General features: G+C 31.8%; 6 protein-coding genes across 6 annotated transcripts; 5 read left to right on the top strand and 1 right to left on the bottom strand.

Annotated features, from left to right (window-relative positions):
• The first annotated feature begins 249 nt into the window (after positions 1-249).
• LOC140184711 (cytochrome P450 704C1-like) lies at positions 250-1,740 on the top strand. Its single transcript, XM_072237339.1, has 2 exons — positions 250-577; positions 1,136-1,740. The coding sequence occupies exons 1-2, from the start codon at positions 287-289 to the stop codon at positions 1,355-1,357; spliced, it is 513 nt and encodes a 170-aa protein (XP_072093440.1). The 5' UTR covers positions 250-286; the 3' UTR covers positions 1,358-1,740.
• Positions 1,481-2,864, top strand: LOC112803640 (cytochrome P450 704C1-like). Its single transcript, XM_025847123.3, has 4 exons — positions 1,481-1,747; positions 1,841-2,161; positions 2,281-2,484; positions 2,586-2,864. Exons 1-4 carry the CDS (start codon positions 1,481-1,483, stop codon positions 2,781-2,783), a joined length of 990 nt encoding a protein of 329 aa, XP_025702908.2. The 3' UTR covers positions 2,784-2,864.
• Positions 2,865-3,404: 540 nt separating this feature from the next.
• Positions 3,405-5,159, top strand: LOC112801700 (13-hydroxylupanine O-tigloyltransferase-like). Its single transcript, XM_072237338.1, has 2 exons — positions 3,405-4,539; positions 4,640-5,159. Exon 1 carries the CDS (start codon positions 3,635-3,637, stop codon positions 4,286-4,288), a length of 654 nt encoding a protein of 217 aa, XP_072093439.1. The 5' UTR covers positions 3,405-3,634; the 3' UTR covers positions 4,289-4,539; positions 4,640-5,159.
• Positions 4,374-5,111, top strand: LOC140173221 (13-hydroxylupanine O-tigloyltransferase-like). Its single transcript, XM_072195999.1, has 2 exons — positions 4,374-4,495; positions 4,640-5,111. The coding sequence occupies exons 1-2, from the start codon at positions 4,374-4,376 to the stop codon at positions 5,109-5,111; spliced, it is 594 nt and encodes a 197-aa protein (XP_072052100.1).
• Positions 5,160-9,137: 3,978 nt separating the features above from the next.
• LOC112803639 (13-hydroxylupanine O-tigloyltransferase-like) lies at positions 9,138-13,740 on the top strand. Its single transcript, XM_025847122.2, has 3 exons — positions 9,138-9,729; positions 12,595-13,049; positions 13,130-13,740. Exons 1-3 carry the CDS (start codon positions 9,265-9,267, stop codon positions 13,608-13,610), a joined length of 1,401 nt encoding a protein of 466 aa, XP_025702907.1. The 5' UTR covers positions 9,138-9,264; the 3' UTR covers positions 13,611-13,740.
• Positions 13,741-14,930: 1,190 nt separating this feature from the next.
• On the bottom strand, positions 14,931-19,264 carry LOC112803638 (serine decarboxylase 1-like). Its single transcript, XM_025847121.2, has 5 exons — positions 19,027-19,264; positions 18,710-18,941; positions 16,590-16,783; positions 16,264-16,400; positions 14,931-15,520 (listed from the first exon to the last, which is right to left on the bottom strand). Exons 1-5 carry the CDS (start codon positions 19,262-19,264, stop codon positions 14,936-14,938), a joined length of 1,386 nt encoding a protein of 461 aa, XP_025702906.1. The 3' UTR covers positions 14,931-14,935.
• Positions 19,265-20,357: the final 1,093 nt, after the last annotated feature.

Here is a 20,357-nt window from a genome sequence, read left to right as displayed (position 1 = left end):
CACACAAAATTGCAGAACTCAGTAATATACAGATTATTTTAAAGCTAATTATATAATAAAAACTCATGTATTATTTTAATTATCTAAAAATGTTATAACAAATTTATAATACTAGTTCTTCACATATTATAAAATGACAGGCCAGGGTGGTAGACCAGTGGGTGACAAACATAGTGTTTAAATACCGTTCTATGAAAAATATTATAAATAATTCTGTTGTTGTTATAGGTATTTCAGTTTCTTCATGATCAAAATTTTATAGTAAATAGTCTTCTGCTGAGCCAAAATGTTAAATTACTTTAGCATTGATTGCAAATATCTAGCTGCAGCAGTTCTAGCCTTAGTTATAGCAGTGTTAGTTGCCGAAAGACATGGCCGGAGAAGAAAACGCCACCCCATTGCCGGAACTGTTTTCCACCAACTTGTCAACTTCAACAGGCTACATGATTACATGACAGATCTTGCAAGAAAGCACAGCAGTTATAGGCTGCTTAGCTTATCAAGCAGTCAGGTGAATACTTCAGACCCCACCAATGTGGAATATATCCTCAAGACAAACTTTTCAAACTATGGCAAGGTACTAATTCAACTCTACAAAGTTAAATCATGTGAGGATCTACTTTTGCATGTACACACTTGAATTTTATTTCCTCAATATTTGGCTATTTTTGTGCATGTTTTGTTGCTAATTTGCAAATCCGTTCTAGCCTCTAGAATTGATTCTAGCAAAAATGAATATGTTTACTTTCAGAATAGTAACAACCAAATATAAATACCTTGCATCAAAATCAATTCTATCAGAATTAGTTATACAAAAACAGAACTAAACATGTTCAGATATGTGATAATTTTGTGGCCAGAAAGAAAAGTTGTTATTTCAGTTTGCATAGTAATAGCAAAAAGCTGGAAGGAGAGGAAGTTCACAAGTCAGATTTAACGTTCCAAATTATGCAATTCCTAGTTGATTGGAATTTTAGAACTAAAGGAAATCTTGAATTGATTCAGACATTTTAAATATTTCATATCTTCGTGATGAACATATTTTCCAAATCTATAGTGGAAAATACAATGTATTATTGAATCAGTAACATAGTTTGGATGCTAGAGCCTAAAAAGTTCCTATAACTTGTTTCAGGGACGGCATCAGTATGAGATTCTGAGGGACCTATTGGGAGATGGGATATTCACAGTCGATGGAGAGAAGTGGAGACATCAGAGAAAGGCAGCAAGCTATCAATTTTCCTCAAAGCTTTTGAGAGATTACAGCAGTTCGGTTTTCCAATCGAATGCTGTAAAACTTGCTGCAATAGTATCTGAAGCAGCAACATCAAATAAGGCAATTGAAATCCAAGTATGAGTCTTCAAATAGAGAGATATACTTCTACAACATTTAGTTAAACAACTTTGGTTATTATTTGAGTTTGTTACACAGTGATGTAAGAAAAGTTCTTATTGGCAGGACTTACTTTCCAAATCAACCATGGACTCAGTATTTAATATAGTACTAGGTGTAGAACTGGACACTATGGGTGGAACATATGAAGAAGGCATCAAATTCTCTAGTTCTTTTGATGATGCAAGTGCAATTACTGCACTTAGGTATATCGACGTTTTCTGGAAGGCGAAACGGTTTTTGAACATAGGAGAAGAAGCTTTACTGAAGAAACATGTCAGAGTTGTAGATAAATTTGTGTATAATGTGATTAAAAGCAAGACTGAACAAGTCCATAATCAAGATGATAAGCCTGTAAGAATTCATAAGACAAAACCTTATTTACTGATAGTTATAGAAAATCATTGAAGAAATTCATTGGCATTACATGTTGTTTTCTTTTGACAGGTGAGGAAAGATCTTTTGTCAAGGTTTCTAGAATTGGATGAGACCGATCCGAAGTACCTGAAAGACATCATCTTGAGTTTCATCATAGCTGGAAAAGATACAACAGCCACTACTCTTTCATGGTTCCTTTTCCGGCTATGCAAGCTTCCTCATGTGCAGGAAAAGATTGCACAAGAAGTCAAAGATGCAACAGGGTTATCAGATTTTTCAAAGCCTGAGGAGGAGTTTGCAGCTAATATAACTGAAGAAGCTCTTGAAAAACTGCAGTATCTACATGCAGCTTTGACAGAGACACTAAGACTCTACCCTGCTGTTCCATGGGTGAATGATACAACAAAACCACATGAAAGAAAAGAAAATATTCTTTTTTATATATATTCTTCTATAGTATGTTTAGTATTCGATTTGTCTAACGACTTGGTTTGATGCTTGTATGGCAGCATACAAAGATTTGTTTCTCAGATGATGTGTGGCCGGATGGATTCTATGTAAAGAAAGGTGATGTTGTGGCATACCAACCTTATGCCATGGGAAGGATGAAATCATTGTGGGGTGATGATGCTGAAGAGTTCAAACCAGAAAGGTGGCTCGACATAGATGGAAAGTTTCAGCAAGAAAGCCCTTTCAAATTCACAGCTTTCCAGGTCAGAGCTTGATATGATATCACTTCAAAATAGTTTTCTTAGCGAACAAGAAACGTTGAAAGAATAGAAAGTTATATATATTTTGGTTGTTGATTCCACAGGCGGGTCCAAGAGTTTGTCTTGGGAAGGATTTCTCATACAGACAGATGAAAATCTTCTCTGCTATCCTCTTAGGCAGCTACAAATTCAAGTTGGTTGATGAACACAAATCAATACATTATAAAACTTCACTTACTCTGCATCTGGATGGAGGTCTTCATCTGAATGCTTATAGAAGATTTGGATATTCAAATTCATAGATATCAGAATGCTTTATTCTCATTGTATTGTAAACTAAGAAAACAAAGTTGTGCTAAATTGCTGTGTATTTACATAACAAGAATGGGAAAACAAATATATAAAAGATATTGATAAAATTATTATCAATCTTTTCTCTTACAATTTCTAGCTTTTAAAGATATATCTGCAACCTTTTACAAGCATCAATATGTTGAAAGAGAAGAGAAGAGTACCCTAGTACATTTTACAATTGTATTTGTAGGTTTTCGAAATTATTCCATTGGAGAGTAGCTGGCTTGAGATTAAATTAATTAAGCCATATTCTTCTTTGGGAATTTAATGATAATAAAGTGTAAAGATTTAACACTTGATGCTATCAATAGTTTCTCCAACTGGTTTGATCATCATGTGGTAGTTTTGTGCAACAAATGTAAACTGCTCATAAATTCTATCTACTCCAGCTGGCAGCAGCATAGCACCTGAGTCTTTTTTTTTTTTTTTTTTTTTTTTTTTTTTTTTACAGTGTAATGAGGTAGTTACCATTCATGTGATTGAAGAGATAAGCTTCTCCTACACGTGGCAGCCATTAAAATCTCTCCAGCAGCGTCTCTAACTAGTTTGCTGTATAATCATCACTACTCGTCCTTTATTACTCTGCTAGCTGCACAGCGAAATAGTTTACTTCTATTTACAAATAGTTCCTCTCCTTCTATATGCTCCGCTGAATTCAATCAAGTTTAATTTATTCAGTTTTCACTTCTCTTTCTCTACATTGTATTAATTAATTCTCTTGCTATCAACATCTCTCTCAGTTTGTTCATCAAACACCAACATTTCCATTTTTTTGCTTTAGTTCACATAAAAATACATAATGGTTCTCCAGAAATCATCATCTATGGTGCTTAAAGTGAGGAGGAAGCCAGCGGAGTCAGTGGCACCAGCTGGACCCACCCCCCGTGAGCTCAAGCTTCTCTCCGATATTGATGACCAAAAGGGTCTTCGTTACCACCTTCCATTGGTGCAATTCTTTCCTTATCAATCTTCAATGGCAGGGAAAGACCCTGTCCATGTCATCAGGGAAGCGTTGTCCAAGGCACTTGTGTTCTATTATCCACTTGCCGGAAGGCTTAGGGAAGGACCTAGGGGAAAACTTATGGTGGATTGCACTGGCGAAGGAGTACTGTTCATTGAAGCTGATGCAGATGTTACACTAGACTATTTTGGTGTTGACCCTCTGCCTCCATTTCCTTGCTTTGATGAGCTCCTCTTCGATGTTCCATTTTCTGATGATGGAGTGATTAACTCTCCTCTGCTGCTTATTCAGGTAACACGTCTCAAATGCGGTGGTTTCATCTTTGCTACACGTGTTAACCACACACTGTGTGATGGATGTGGAATTGGTCAATTCATAAAGGCCATAGCAGAAATAGCCCAAGGTGCATCAAACCCTTCAATTCTCCCAGTTTGGTATAGGGAGCTTCTTTGTGCCAGAGACCCACCAAGAGTCACATTCATCCACCATTAATACAAACAACTATCATCACTTGACAACAAAACTGTCTTCTTCAAACCCTCCCAAGCTTCCTTCTTCTTTGGCCCCCAAGAGATTGATGCATTGCGCTGCCTGCTCCCTCCTCGTCTTGCTCAATCTTCCACCACCTTCGAAGTCCTCACTGCATGCATATGGCGTTGTCATACAGCTGCATTGCAATGGCAAAACCCTAACCAAGAGGTTCGCTTGCTTTGCACAGTCAATGCACGTTTTGAACCTTGCAGGTTAAAATAATAATTACATCTGCATACTCCTGTTTAATTTGAACAAGGATAATCATTAAAAGAATGGTAATTTTTAATTGATTCTCTTCTCCTTTAATAGGTTTATTCCTCCACTGCCTGAAGGGTATTATGGCAACGCTTTTGTGCTTCCTACGGCAGTTTCCACCGTGGAGATGCTTTGCAGGCGGCCTTTGAGCTATGCATTGGAGTTGGTGAAGAAAGCAAAGAAAGAAGCAACTGAGGAGTATGTTCACTCTACTGCCGATCTAATGGTCATTAAGGGTAGGCCTGCGTTTTCCATGACAGGATCGTTTATAGTGTCAGACATCACAAAATGTGGGTTTAGAGATGTGGATTATGGATGGGGTAAGCCTTTGTATTCTGGATTAGTCAGAGCTGGTATAGATGATATTTCTGGTGTGAGCTACTATGTTCCATATACTAACTCTAGAGGAGTGCATGGTAGAGTTGTTTTAATTTCCCTGCCAGAAGAAGATGCCATGAAAAGGTTTGAGAAAGAGCTTAACGAAATCCTACAGATCAAGGATGAAATTATTGGTTATCTAACATAACTTTGTTTTAATAATAAAAAATTGATGATAATAATATATATGTTTTATATAAATATAGACAATTTATATTAAAAATTTCAATGTTGGGGCATTGCGTGCCAACCTTGGCTTGTATGAGACGACTCTGTTTCTGCAAATACATATCTTCTTCATTCTGCTGCAAAAATAATTTTTATAGTAAAAAGTATAATTATCAAAAATATTATTCGTATATTAAAAGTAGTTCTTATATATTTATATATAAATATATATATAATTTAATTTATTTTTAATATATATTTTATATTTTAATGTGTATCCTATACTATTAATTTAAATAATTAATTTTGATATTTACTTAACATAGTTGTATATTTATAATTTTATATAGTAAATTTGTGCAATATTTTTTTATTTTTTATCATATCTTTTTGTAATACTTTTTGTTAAAATATTAAGACATATAATCCAACTAACATTTTTTTTATTTTTATTGAAATATTGTGATCGATATTATAATATTAAAAATGTTTGGTAATAAAAAAAATTAATTATAATTTATTTTATTTAATATTTATTAATTTTTGTCATAATTAATGAATATTAAATAAAGTAAGTTGTGTTTTTTTTTTTAATTTTTTATCTTCATAGCATTACCGAATAATATTGAGAAAACTCGATCCTTACTATACATTTTTAATAGATTAGTAAGTACATTACTATCTACTAATACACTAATAAATATTATAATGGAGTGCACACATAATATAATTTGCTAGGAATTAAAGCACAAATATATTGTATAGCTAATACAAATCTGAATGACGATAACAAACTGTGCGTTGAGCAAGAACAATTTGCAGTACCAACATCTATCCTCTGAAAAGAAAAGCCATAATCCTTGAACCACCAAAAGGATCGTTTCTGAAGAAACTCGGCGACAAATGAATCCAACATTTCAATGGTAACGTGATGCACGACTACCACATGCGCAATGTTCCCTTTGCATGCCAGATTTCACCTACGGACGTTGAATTCATCATCAAGAGGCCTCCCAAGAGTTTATGTATCCAAAAAACCACACACTTCCGATGGGTTTCTTGAAACTTATCTTTGGTGCCTGCATGCATGCATAGATACATTAAAATGATAGATGTATAAATGAGAATGTAAATTAAAAACTGTAATGATGTGACAATTAAGAAGAAGATGAAAGGATAGTACGAATGTATGAGTGAACATTATGAAAGGATGTACGTTTGGCGCAATATCCTAGAGAATTCCATTAATGAAGTTTTTTAATTAGTCGTATCACTCAAATGTTTAAATAAGTGTGGGAATTTAAATTTAGTACTGTACATGCAGTAATTTATTAACTAACAATAAATTATTAAATAAATATTCACAATAAATTAATTGTTAGTCTATCAGACTAAAAAAGACTGTGTACAACAAGAAAATATGTTTTTATTTTCTAGCTTATGCTAATAAGTCCTCCATATCTATACTCTCAATAGCCTGCATAGACCCTTTCAAGCGGCCTTTTTTTAATTACCCCGCAAAGGAGGATACAACCCAATGTCATTTATCATGTATGTCTAGGGGCATAATATAATTTAGGTGAATACACCATGGTAGAGTCTATGGTTATTATTATGATAGCTCCTATATATCGGCTATAAAATTTTAGTGTTGTTAAAATTAAAGATAGGAACAGGTAAGGTAGGATAGGATTTAACTTCTACCTTAATTATATCTATAGGTTTAAATTTTTTAACTCGAACTTTATCCGCATTTTAAATTTTTCAATTCGATTTGATCTAACCTGTAAAATTAAATTTATTTTAAAAAAACATTGGTTGAAATTGACTAATAAATTATTGGTTTTATAGTTAAATTCATTAAAAATCCATAATCTAAACTCTAACTAGAACTTAATTTATTATGTTAAATTGAACATGTGACTCAATTTAGTTCAACATCAACAACAAAAGTTAACAACAGTGCAGCACACTCTAGGTTAGAGGTAGAGGTGACAATAAATAAAATAAGGTTTAAACTCTAAATCCTATCAAATATAAAATCTATCTAAGATCATATTTATATTTCTACTTGCAAGTTTAAAACCTTTCAAGCTGAAAATTAGCATAGACCTCTCCACCCCAATTGATCTAGTTGAGTTACCCACAGTGTGTGTATATACTGTTTCTTTAATTTTTTTATTGAATTAATTTGTTATTATTTGCTTGAATATATATCTGCTCTCTGTTTTTATTCTACATATACTATTTGAATATGCTGTTTCTAGATCTCCTTGCGCTGCTTTTTGTTTTAATTTAAGTTAATTTATTTTTTATTTTAATTAAAAGATCGGATCGGATTTATTCTTCGAAAAGCTTAATAGCCAAGCCAATCCGAAGAATTTAGCTAAATCCGAACTCAAATTTGCTAAATCCGATCTAATCTTATCAGATAAAATTGTAAGGTCAAAAATAATAATATAGTAAATATAAAGAGAAAATACGAAAGCTAATACAAATCTTTTTTTTAAGAGCATCATAAAAAATCATAACGAATAGATATAGTATAAAACAAATTAAATATGGAGGTGCGAATCCAAAACTCTAATTGATTAGCTAGATTACTAATACGTTATGGAGAAGATGCACTTGTTATGTCACACAAAAAACTTCTAGCAAGTGCTCGTAAGTTTTCAAGAGCTAGCAAGTTTCACGAATCATTTAAAAGTTCGTTCCAACTAAACCTTCATAATTTTTAACTTCATTTATTGCATCATATAAAAGTTATTTATTTGATCACAGATAAAATATATATTTTAGAAAACGTAGATGAATAATAAAAAAATTCAAAAATAAATAAAAATTATTAGACTAAAAATAAAATAATTGACCATAAGAATTAATAAATTAAAATATAAATCTTTAAAAATAAAAATTATTAAAAAAATTATAAAAATTGTAAATAAAAGCTCAACTTGTAAAAAATTATTAAATTCGTAAAATAAAAAATATCAAAATAATAATAAAATGGAAGAAAAAATTATTATAAAATTTATAAAAAATAATAAAAATAAAATAATCTTTTAATAAAATTTTTGTTAAAATTTAAATTTTAAATAAATTAACAAATTAGTATTTTAACGTCAAAGTAACCATTTCAAGAATATAACAATATTATTTTTTAATAAAAATAATACTTTTAATTTATGTTATGCGTAAAAAATTTAATACATGATAATTTATTAAACGAATAAAATCAAAAATTTTTATTTAAAGTTATTTTAAATGCTTTACGACTGCCAAAACTTTAATCAACAGCATGTCACGGTAAATTTTAGAAGATTGGATTTAACAGTGTTTGTATAATTTTTTAAAGTGTTTGAGAATGCTCTAGATGGTTTTGGAACGTTTTAGAACGTCCTAAAAGGTCCCAGAATTCTCTAGAAGGTTCTAGAAGACTCTGGAAGGTCATAGAGTATTCTAGAAGAATGTGGATGTATATAGGAGTATGAAGAGTAGTATGGAAGAATCTAGAAGTATTTAGAAAATTATAGTATGACAGATTTTTGTAATGAAGGTTCTAGATAATTAATCTGGACCGTTGATTAGATTTAATCCTAACCATCCATTAAGGATGTGGATGACTATAAATAGGAGGTGAGAGTTAGTGTGAGTTATGTATGAATCATTTATAACAAACACATAAATAATAAAGTGTTCTTTCCACTAAAACTTCTTTTCTCTTGTGTTCTCTTGTATACTTAATTTTTTTGCTAAGTACTGAGAATTAGGCTGACTTAGTTTTAACTCAAGAGATTGAGTAAATTCGAGTACCGACACAGTAGCATTGGAGTGTGTACAAAGCCGTCAGCAATATTTGACAATAATCTAAGCCTCGATAAAAATTAAGTAATTATTTTTTAACAAAACAAAAATCAAGTCACATACATAGCAAACTAGTTTAGTTCTCTATATAAATAGTACTTTCTCTCGTTGTATACGCTGTAATGAATTCAATCAAGTTTTATTCATTCAGTTTTCACTTCTCTGATTTTTCTCTGGCTTACATTAATACTCTTACTGTCAACACATCTCAATTTGTTCATCAAACACCAAACCTTGGATTCTTACTTTAATTCACATAAAAATACAAAATGGTTCTCCAGAAATCATCATCATCAACATCATCTATGGTGTTTAAAGTAACAAGGAAGCCAGCAGAATTAGTTGCACCAGCTGGACCCACTCCCCATGAGCTTAAGCTTCTCTCCGACATTGATGACCAACAAGCTCTACGCATCCACTATACAGTGGTTCAGATCTTTCCATATCAGGCTTCAATGGCAGGTAAAGACCCTGCCCATGTCATCAGGGAAGCGTTGTCCAAAGCACTAGTATTCTATTATCCATTTGCTGGGAGACTTAGGGAAGGTCCTAGGGGAAAACTTATGGTGGATTGTACTGGAGAAGGTGTGTTGTTCATGGAAGCTGATGCAGATGTTACACTTGACCATTTTGGTGTTGATTTTCTGCCTCCATTTCCTTGCTTTGATGAGCTCCTCTGCGATGTTCCATCTTCCCATGATGGAATTATTAACTCTCCGCTCCTGCTTTTTCAGGTTAATTAAATTATACACACAAGCTGGTCCTATTATTATAAAACGAAAATGGTTGGTAACCAAAGAAAATCAGCCAAAAATAGTCATAATTTGTCTTATTTAACATTCATTAATTGTTACGACAATTAATAAATACTAAATAATGCAAGTTCTGACTATTTTTTTTATCCACCTAACATTATAAAATTATTTTTGGTAGTAATTAATTTGTTTTTAGTAACCATAAAAATAGCTGCTAATACTACATTTATACTTAATGAATCAATAATTATTTTATATTTTGTGGCTAAAAATTTTTAATGACAATTATAATGATTGGCAATAAAAAAATGTTTAATAGTCATAAAACTTAATAATTTATCATTGTAATAATATATAATAATAATGATAAATATATCATTACTACAAAAAACTAATTAACTAAAAAATATCATAATATTATTACCATGAAAGCTAGTTTTTTTTATAGTGTATATATTTTTGTTTGGGTTGAAAGTGAGTCAAGCCAATTCATGAGTTAGTTCGAGCTTGACTCGTTAATAGATCAATAAGCTAAATTCGTGAGCTGGTGAGCCAAATTTAAACCTGAAATTGAACTCATAAATTAAATGAGTTGAGCTTGAGTTTGAATAAGTTCAACTCATTAACTTGTGAGTTGGTTCGATTATATATATATAATCTATACTTTTAATATTATATATATGCATATAAAATAGTAATATATAATTATATATATTAATGATCTTAATTATTTAAAATTTATATTTATTTTTATATATAATTTTGATGTAGGATATAAATAAAAAATTTATAATTTATTGATAGATAAACAATATGTAAAATTGATTTTTTAAAATTTTTTTAAAATATATAAGTTGTATAATTTATTGATATAGAATTATAGGTTATGTTACTATTATTTAAGCTAGCTCGTGAGTTCGAGCCAACTTGTGAGCTTTTAGTGAAGCGAATTTGAGTTTAAGAAATAGGTTCGATTATTAACGAGTCAAGTCGTGAGTCGAACTTGAGCTCGGTCTAATTTGGCTCAGGTCGATTCACTTTCAACCCTAATTTTTGTTCAAAAAATCTGATGAACTAACATTAATTCAGTCAACTATTTAAAAATTAGCCAACAATTAAAAAAATATAAATAATAAAATATCCAAAATTTAGGTATAAAAAAGTGAAACAACATAAAATAAAACTGATTTAGAGAATGGAAATTAAGATTTACAGTTTAATTTTTTAAATTTAAGAGTTTAAAATTTAGGAGGATTAAGACTTAAGATTGAACGTGATCGAAAGTAGTGGTAGAATGACAGTAAAAAAATGTACTAGTGGTCAATTGTGGAGGAGTGGCATTGGAGTGTATAAAAAAATTGTCAGGTTGAGAGGAAGAAAAAGAAATAAAATATAAAAAAATAATTTTAAAATAATTGAATAAATGAATTTGTTACCTGCAATTGGTGTGTTGGCTTTCTAATTAGGTTGATTTTTTTGTTTATATATGTAATATTATTTTTATTAGTCCATCGTAATTTTTAAAAGAAAAACACTCAAGGAATAATAACAGAATTTATTATTTTTTGTTAGTATATTTAAGTTTTAAGTATTGTTTTGCTCCCTAACGTTGAGGGTTAGAATCGAAACTGTTCTCAATATAATTTTTTATCTAGAATTATCCTTAATATTTTTTTCGTATTAAAATCGTACTTTTAATTTTTTACGGACAAAAATACCCTCCACTATCACCAGCACCTTTACCACCATCACCACCACCTCTCTTACTCCACCATCACCACTTCCCTTCCATTAAATACTAATAATCAGATTCAAGAACATCAACAATAAGACATTTAAATTCAGCATTAAATTCAAGAACAAAATCAATCAAAAAAATAATAAATTAAAATCAAAATCGAAAGAAGAACAAAAACAAAGCAGAAGCAAAAATAGACAGACGCAGAAGAAGAAGATGATGCATCCAGCAGCCATCTCAAGCGGCAGCGGCGTTTTTCGGCAGCGAAAGCTCGTCCACCCATTACCAGCGGCGGCGACGGAGCGTGCGCGGACCGGCGGTGCACTCTACCCTCGGATCCCTCTCTCTCCTCGGCCACCCATCACCCGCGGATCGGCGACGGAGCGTGCACGGACCAGCTCAGCATCGGATCCCTCTCTCTCTCCTTCGTGCGCCGCCCTTTTTGCGTCGGGCTCCCCTTCCTGGCGACGTACTCCACGGCGGCAGAAGCATGCATGAACGGTCATTTGTTCGCGATTCTGGCGGCGGCTCGTGGACGGACCGACAATGATGTAAGTGTCGCGATGGTGGCGGCGACGGCTATGGCAGTGGCTTCCCCTCTTCCACTGACACTCCCTCTCTCTTTCCCCCTCTCCTCTTTTCCTCTCCCCATCCCTCGCGTCCTTTCCCCTCTCCTTTCCCGTCTCGTCTTTTTCTTTTTTTAAAATTTTATAATTTTTTTTATTAGAATATGAGTAGTTTAGTTATAAAATAAAAAATTTTACTAAAAAGGACGATTTTAAAAAGAAAAAAACCTTAAGAATGGTTCTAAATAAAAAATTATGTTGGAGACAGTTTCGATTCTAACTCTCAACGTTAGGGACCAAAACAATACTTATTCCTATTTTTAATTATTAATTTAATTCTTTTAATTTAATAATCTAACAACATATTTTTAGTCTATATTTTTAACATTAATAACTAATTTAAAAATAATAAATTTTGTTAGGCGTCTAATATTACTTTTTAGGGTAACAATTTTATAGGTTTATGGTATGAGAAAAATAATATTTGTAATTTGTAACGGAGATAGTGATGATATATTATATGAATGAACGGATTGGCAGGTGACACGGCTCAAATGTGGCGGCTTCATCTTTGTTATTCGTGTGAACCACACAATGTGTGATGGAAGTGGATTTATGCAATTCTTAAAAGGCATAGCAGAAATAGCCCAAGGTGCAGGAAAGCCTTCGATCCTCCCAGTGTGGTGTAGGGAGCTTCTTTGTGCCAGAGACCCTCCAAGAGTCACGTACATTCACCCTGAATACAACCAACTACCCCTTCAAGACGACAACAAAAGTGCCTCCTTCAAACCCTGCCATGCTTCCTTCTTCTTTGGCTCCAAAGAGATTGATGCAATGCGCTTCCTCCTCCCTCCTCACATTGCTCAATCTTCCAACACCTTCGATGTCCTCACTGCATGCCTCTGGCGTTGTCATACAGCTGCACTGCATTGGCAAAACCCTAATCAAGAGGTTCGCTTCATGTGTGTAGCCAATGCACGTTTTGAACCTTGCAGGTTAAAATAACTATTAAAAGAAGATTAATTTTTAATTGATTCTCTCTTCTCTTTTGCTAATACCATTATTCTTGTGACAGGCTTAATCCTCCACTACCTGAAGGGTATTATGGCAACGCTTTTGTGCTTCCTGCGGCAGTTTCCACTGTGGCGAAGCTATGCGGGCGGCCCTTGAGCTATGCATTGGAGTTGGTGAAGAAAGCAAAGAAAGAAGCAAGTGAGGAGTATGTTCACTCTACTGCTGATCTAATGGCCATTAAGGGAAGGCCTGCACTTTCCTTGACAGGGTCCTTTATAGTGTCAGACATCACAAAATCTGAGATAAGAGATGTGGATTATGGATGGGGTAAGCCTTTGTATATTGGACCAGATAAGGCTGGTATAGATGATGTTCCTGGTTTGAGCTACTTTATTCCATATACTAATTCTAAAGGAGAGTACGGGAGAGTTGTTTTAATTTGTCTGCCAGAAGAAGCAATGAAAAGGTTTGAGAAAGAGCTTCATGGAATACTTCAGATCAAAGATAAACAAAAACCTATCAAGTCAATTTCCAATCTATAGTGGATGGTTGATATGAATATCAGAATATCTGAATATGTATGCATGTCAACTAATTAGTTTTATAACTTGTCGTGTTTGGGTGTGTTATTTTTTTATATATGTACTTTTAATAAAGAATTGACAATATGTTTTAGATTGGTGCTACCTAAGAAGTATGGATACTTTGCTGAGTTTTCATGTCCGTATATCGGATATATTTCGAACACGATACTTACCGACACGCTTGAACACACTTAAATATATTATCATGTGTCAGCGTATCCAATCTTATTTTTAATATATTTTTTTAAAATAAATTTAGATATAGTATAAATTATTAATATCAATAACATATCAAAATATTATTACGATTTATCTAAAAAATACTTTATATTTTATATATATACGTGTCCCTTATATTTTAAAATTCGCGTGACGACGTGTCCCATATCATGTAGTATCCCGTATCCGTATCAGTGTCCGTGCATCATAGGTGCTACCCTGAAAGTATAACTTGTAAGGCACAAATATGGCACACCCTAGTAAATTAAATCAATCAAAACTTAATACTGCATTCTAACACTCGCCATAAAAATTTAGCATTAAATTGTCCTCCTAATTAATAATTATACAAAATTAAACCATCTTCTTATTGATTAGGTTCCATTCTTCTTATATTTATTTGTACATAGCCAAAAAAATTTCTTATGTGACCTCAGAATTCGTTATAGCCCAATATCTAGGATGGCATTGGAATCTCTACTCTGGCTAGAATGTCTCTTGAGGGCAAAATAATATCGAAATCAAACTATATCCCACCAGAAATCAGCTAATAAAATATATCTCCATAGTCAAGTGCAACACTATAAATAATAGGCGAAACCTTCACTACTCTAGGTATATGTCATGTAACCCAAAACTTAATATCATTTGAGTCCTAAACTGACTTGATTGTTAGAGTCTTTTACAGTTGTGAATACCAGCCACCTCTATTTGATTGGAGGATTGAAGCTGATCTGACTGAAAGTTTCTTTCTTGACTCTGATCAATAATATAATGTCAAGGAAACTTGTATATGTAAAAAATAAATTTAGGAGTCAACTATAATATAAGCCAACTTAGTTAATTTCTTTTTATTTTTAATTTTAAAATTCGAAAAATTAGCATAGTAAAATTTTTTTTGTAACAAACCTGTTTTTCAACTAATTGACTACACTCGTAGTTGGTTCCTAGGGAAACTCATGTATAAGAACAAACATATTGGTATATATTAATATTTAATACTACAATTGAGTGCACACATAATATAATTTGCTAGCAATATTGTATAGTTGATACAATCTCAATCACGATAACAAACTGTGCATTGAGCAAGAACAATTTGCAGCACCAATTTCATCTGCAATGCAGCGAGGCTGAAAAGAAGATCCATAATCCTTGAACCACCAAAAAGATCGTTTTTGAAGAAACTCAGCAACAAACAAATCCAACATTTCAATGGTAACGTGCTGCATGACCACGACGTGTGCAATGTTCCCTTTGCATGCCAAACTCCACCTACGGCTAAATTCATCGTCAAGAGGCTTCTCAAACACAACAATGTTGCTATACTCATTTAACATTGCACCAATTCTTGCCTCACGCAATCGATTATGTAAGTAACGTGCATTCCTTATGCAAGTTTGAGCTTCTTTTTGAAGCCCCAATGAACCTCTTTTAGTGATAGCATACCAAAGGAAGATTGGAGCATGTCCAGATCGGCTACCTGTGATTGTTGCATCCCTTGAACCAATGTATTCTATGTCTCTACATAATGTATTAATATATTCTTTACGAGTTATTACAACTCCGCATGGAATTGGGCATCCTAAGAATTTATGTCCAGAAACACACACACTTCCGATTGGTTTCTTGAAACTTATTTTTGGTGCCTGCATGTGCAATTACCCATACATTCTTAAGATGGACAAAATCAGGAATGAGATTCATTTCATTTATTTTTGAGAAAGCCACACTCTCTTTCCTTAGATATATTTAGCAACAGTTAAAAAGTATTACTAAGGTAATTCAGTCACCATAAGTCCATAACCACCGCAACTAAAGAAATGAGAGTCTTGTTAAATATCTCACAAAAAAAACTAAATATTATTCTTTCACATGTTGATTTTATTGCTATACTAATTAACTCTCTCTGACTTAGCTTTAAACCGGTGTCAAATAATTAATTATACGATCATGTTAGAGAAAAAAAATCAGCCAAAACAATCTAAATTTATATTATTTAATATTTATTTATTGCATAATACATTAAATAAAGTCAAATATAATAAATTTTGACAATTTTTGACTAAAAATTGTTGTTCTCCGAAAATTTTCGTTAATTATAATTATGCACGCAAATGATATGAAGATATATAATTTATAAACATTTTCATTTTAAATAAATAATTAAACTAATTTATTGATAGAATTATCCTAAGTAATTACTCCACATATGGATTACATACCATAAATTAAACAATAATGATAATAATTAAAAAATTGATTTTGGATAAATTACTTTTTTTGAGATATAATATATAATTGAAAAAAGATTAATTGACTAAATTAATATTTAATGAGTAGCATATAGATAATGTATATAATTAAGTGTAAATAATTAAGTGTAACTCACTTGTTTGACAAAGGGGAGCATGATACCAAATAGAGCTCCATCACAGTGAATGTAAAATCGATCACGACTGAAACCATTTTTTTTCAATGTTTGTATTACAAGATCAATATCATCAACAGCTCCTTTCATTGTTGTACCTATATATATATATATATATATATATATATATATATATATATATATATATATATATATATAGTTTATTTTTAAATTCAACACAATGCTATTAATTAGATCTTCGGGAAATTAACAATTTTTTGTCATAAATATATTGATTTCATTTTTGTATCATTTGATAATATATCAAAGATTAAACCAAGACCTACCTATGTTAAGATTGATGATGGCTGGCTTGTCCTTGTGAGCAAGTAATGAAGTTTTTAGTTCAGCGCAATCAATTTCACCGGAGACCAAAGTTCCAACTTTAACACATTGCATTCGGTACATTCTTGCAATTTTGAATATTGAATAATGTGAATCTTGTGAAGTATATAGAATTCCATCAGGAAATTTTTCTCTCCTATATTAATTGATACATATATAGATAAATGTCAGATTAGGATACATTTAAAAAATACAAAAGAAAAATAATAAAATGAGAAATGGTTTTCCATTTACTTCTTTTAATAAATCCAGATGATTGATTTTCATATATATTCATATATTATTAAGATAAAATGAGATTTTATTAATGCTGAATTAAGTTTGATTTTGGACTAATATACGATGACAAATATTAATTAGGTTAAAACTTAAAAAGTTTAATTATGATTTAATGTGTATTTGAATGATGCAAGTTCATTACTCATTTCACTCTCAAACAATGCTGCTTGTATATTTTTTTAATATGTCAAGTAAATGCACAAATCCAATGCACTTAACAAAGCACCGTTCGACAAAAATAGAAGGATATATATTTGCAAAATGAAAAATGGATGTTTGTCTTTGTCATGAAAAAAGGAGAACAGTTAGAACAAAAAAAAAGCAACAACACATTAAGGACATGTGTGACTTTAGCAAAGTAATAAAGACATAAAGACATAAGGACATGTGTGACTCTAGCAAAGTAATAAAGACATAAGGACATCAGTAAAAGCAACATTTAGAATATGGGAAAACAAAACATAAACTTGCACAAAAGCAAAAACAGTAAAATAGCTTCTCGGACAGCAAAAATAATGAAGTAAAGGGAGAAAGAAATGCATGCCAAGGAAGAAAGTAAATGGAAGGACAGTAGAAATGGTGGCCGGAATGGCTCCTCAACCAGCAGAGTTAGTGAAGCAAGATGAAAAAAGGACTACATGCTCTCAGAGAGAACTTCAACGGGTTGATGGTACGACGGATTGGAAGAGGCAATGGAGAGCAAACTGAAAGAGCAAGCTGATTCCATAAGAAGCCTCACCTCAACATTTGAAAGTAAGAAAAAGAGAGAAAACTCAAAGCATATCCTCTCAATCGAGCAAAATTTTTTTTCTTTTACTAGTGCTTCATTTATGATTTTCTTTATTATGGCTGTCTTGTGTCATCTTTTGTATTGAGAAAAGGCTGTATATATGAATGAAAAAGCCACGAGGAAAAAGGCAAGAGAGATGCATGAAAGAGCCACTAAAATTTGTGTATTTGGGTTGTTAAACTAGGACTAGTTTTTCTTGCCAAGTTAGGATAGCATTTGGTGAGTTTGAATCTTTTTAGGTTCTCCTTCCAAATTGAGACTGCACTTGGAAAGTTGAACTTTGTTGAAGAAAGCTTAGTGGTAGATATTAGTTAAATTAGGTTGTAATTCAATAGTATTGATTATCGTAATCAGTTGATTATAGTGAAATTTTCACTATGATTATAGTGGAGACTGAACGTAAGATTCATGACACTTAGAATCCGAACCAGGATACATGTATGCTGGCCTCTTTCTCTTTTTCCTTTCACTGTTTCTTTTTTGAGTATGAGACAAAACGAAAAAATCTCCTTTAAAATTAACTTCTACAAAAGCAGAACTTGCAATATTTATTTTTAGCCAACTTAATTCAATTGAAGATCAATCAGTTTTATCAATTAAGTTATTTAATTATGTGTATACTAAAAATTAGTCAATTTATTTATATAAAATACATATTACAATATAAAATTTATATTAAAAGTATATAAAAAACATATATATATATATATAAAAGATATGATGGTTGATCTTTTGTGAATACACAAATAAAAAACAAATATATATATATATATATATATATATATATATATATTAATTATGGTGTTTATGAATATAGGGCTATATAATTAAAAACGTTTTTAATTTAAAAAATAAAAATAAAAATTTTACTTAACTATAAAAAATATGACATTAATTTTAGCAATACTTTTTAAACATTACTAAAGTTTTTTAGACACCACAACGATAAGCATAGTAGATTGTAGCATATATATATATATGTATAAGACTGACCCTAATAAAATGGCGTGAAGATTGCTTTCAGTTCCACCAGTGGTGACGTATCCCCAGTACTTGTTGTTTTGTATCTCCCACAAATTTGCAAACCAATCAAGCACACTAACTTCAAATGATGTTGAATTTAGGCACACGGTGCTTCCAAAAAATGGATCACCCGCATTGTTCAGGTGAAATCGTAGCAATGGTGCCAATGCATCGTAGTTGAAATTCTGATTAAGGGGGTAGCCTGCAGTAGTTGTAGTAGTTGACAAATTGTATAGATAAAAAATATATTTTATCCAAAATTAAAATAAGAATGAAAAGGCGGGTACCCAAGTTTCGCAAGTTAAAGTGATTGAGAGTGTGGATATAGTGATTAATCACGGCACACAAATTATTGGTATGTGGCTCCCCATTATTATTCTCCTTCTCTTCTTCTTCTTCTTTAGAGAGCATGGCATTATTGCTGCTGCTGATAGATCTTATTAGTAGAAACGGATTTGTTGTTGCATCATGAGGTGGTGGAGTCAATGCCATTCGCACCTTCTTTCCCACTTCTTGATTCGCCATCTGTTTCTGTGTGGGTAAAACAGTAGAGGGACCTCTATTTAAAGATATTCTATTGGATATATTGAGGATATTATAAATTAATATTATATAATAATATCATTAAATTATAAATAGTAATTCAGAGGTTACCAAATTGATGAGTAGCTATGTCAAATTTGAGAAAGAGACTGAATTGAAAATTAAAAAATACCAAATAAAATTACAATGTTAAATTTAAGTGCTAGCAAGTTTCACGAATCATTCAAAGGTTCAAAAATTCATAATTTTCAACTTCATTTATTGCATGGTTAGTTGCACCCGCCTAAAAACTTTAATCAGCACTTCAGCAGCAGCCATATTTAAATATTTAACAATAATCAAATTATTCAAAGGTTATTTTTCCAACTAATTATACATTCTTCATTTAAACTTCAATTCATTTATTGGTTGTGGCACCCGGCGGCCAAAAAACTTTAATTGGCAGCAGCAACATTTGACAAAAACCTAAGCCTTGATTAAAATTAAGTAATCATTTTTTAACAAAATAAGAATCAAGTCACATGCACAGCAAATGAGCAAATTAAACTAGACTTAACTAGTTCAGTTCTATATATAAATAGTTTCTCTCGTTGTATATGCTGTAATGAATTCAGTCAAGTTTAATTCATTCAGTTTCTCTGATCTTACATTAATACTCTTACCATCAACACATCTTAGTTGATTCATCAAACACCAATTATTTTCTAAAAATTGGGATACAAATGAATGGTTCAGGACAATTTCATTTATCACAAACTAAATATATTATTCTGTTATCCATACTTGGTATAGGAGGACAAGTCCAAAGCCTACTCCTATGATTTCTTCTCTTTATTTGATGTCTACAGGTTTAAAAAATCCGAAGATCCAAAGTTCTATAGGACTGCGGTTGGATCATTACAGTACTTCACTATCAATCGCCCTAAATTATCCTTTGCAGTGAGCAAGGGAAGTCAATTCATACATTGTCCCTTATTATTCACTAGAAGGCTATTGAAAAGGTGTTGAGCTATCTTCAAGGGACAAAAGAGTATGGGTTGCAGCTTCACAAATATGAGATCACCAGATTGTTTGC

This window comes from Arachis hypogaea, chromosome 5 (genome assembly GCF_003086295.3).
Source record: "Arachis hypogaea cultivar Tifrunner chromosome 5, arahy.Tifrunner.gnm2.J5K5, whole genome shotgun sequence".
Classification (NCBI taxonomy): Eukaryota; Viridiplantae; Streptophyta; class Magnoliopsida; order Fabales; family Fabaceae; genus Arachis; species Arachis hypogaea.
The sequence above is the reverse complement of the archived record's forward strand: the minus strand, read 5'-3'. Positions and strand labels throughout refer to the sequence as shown.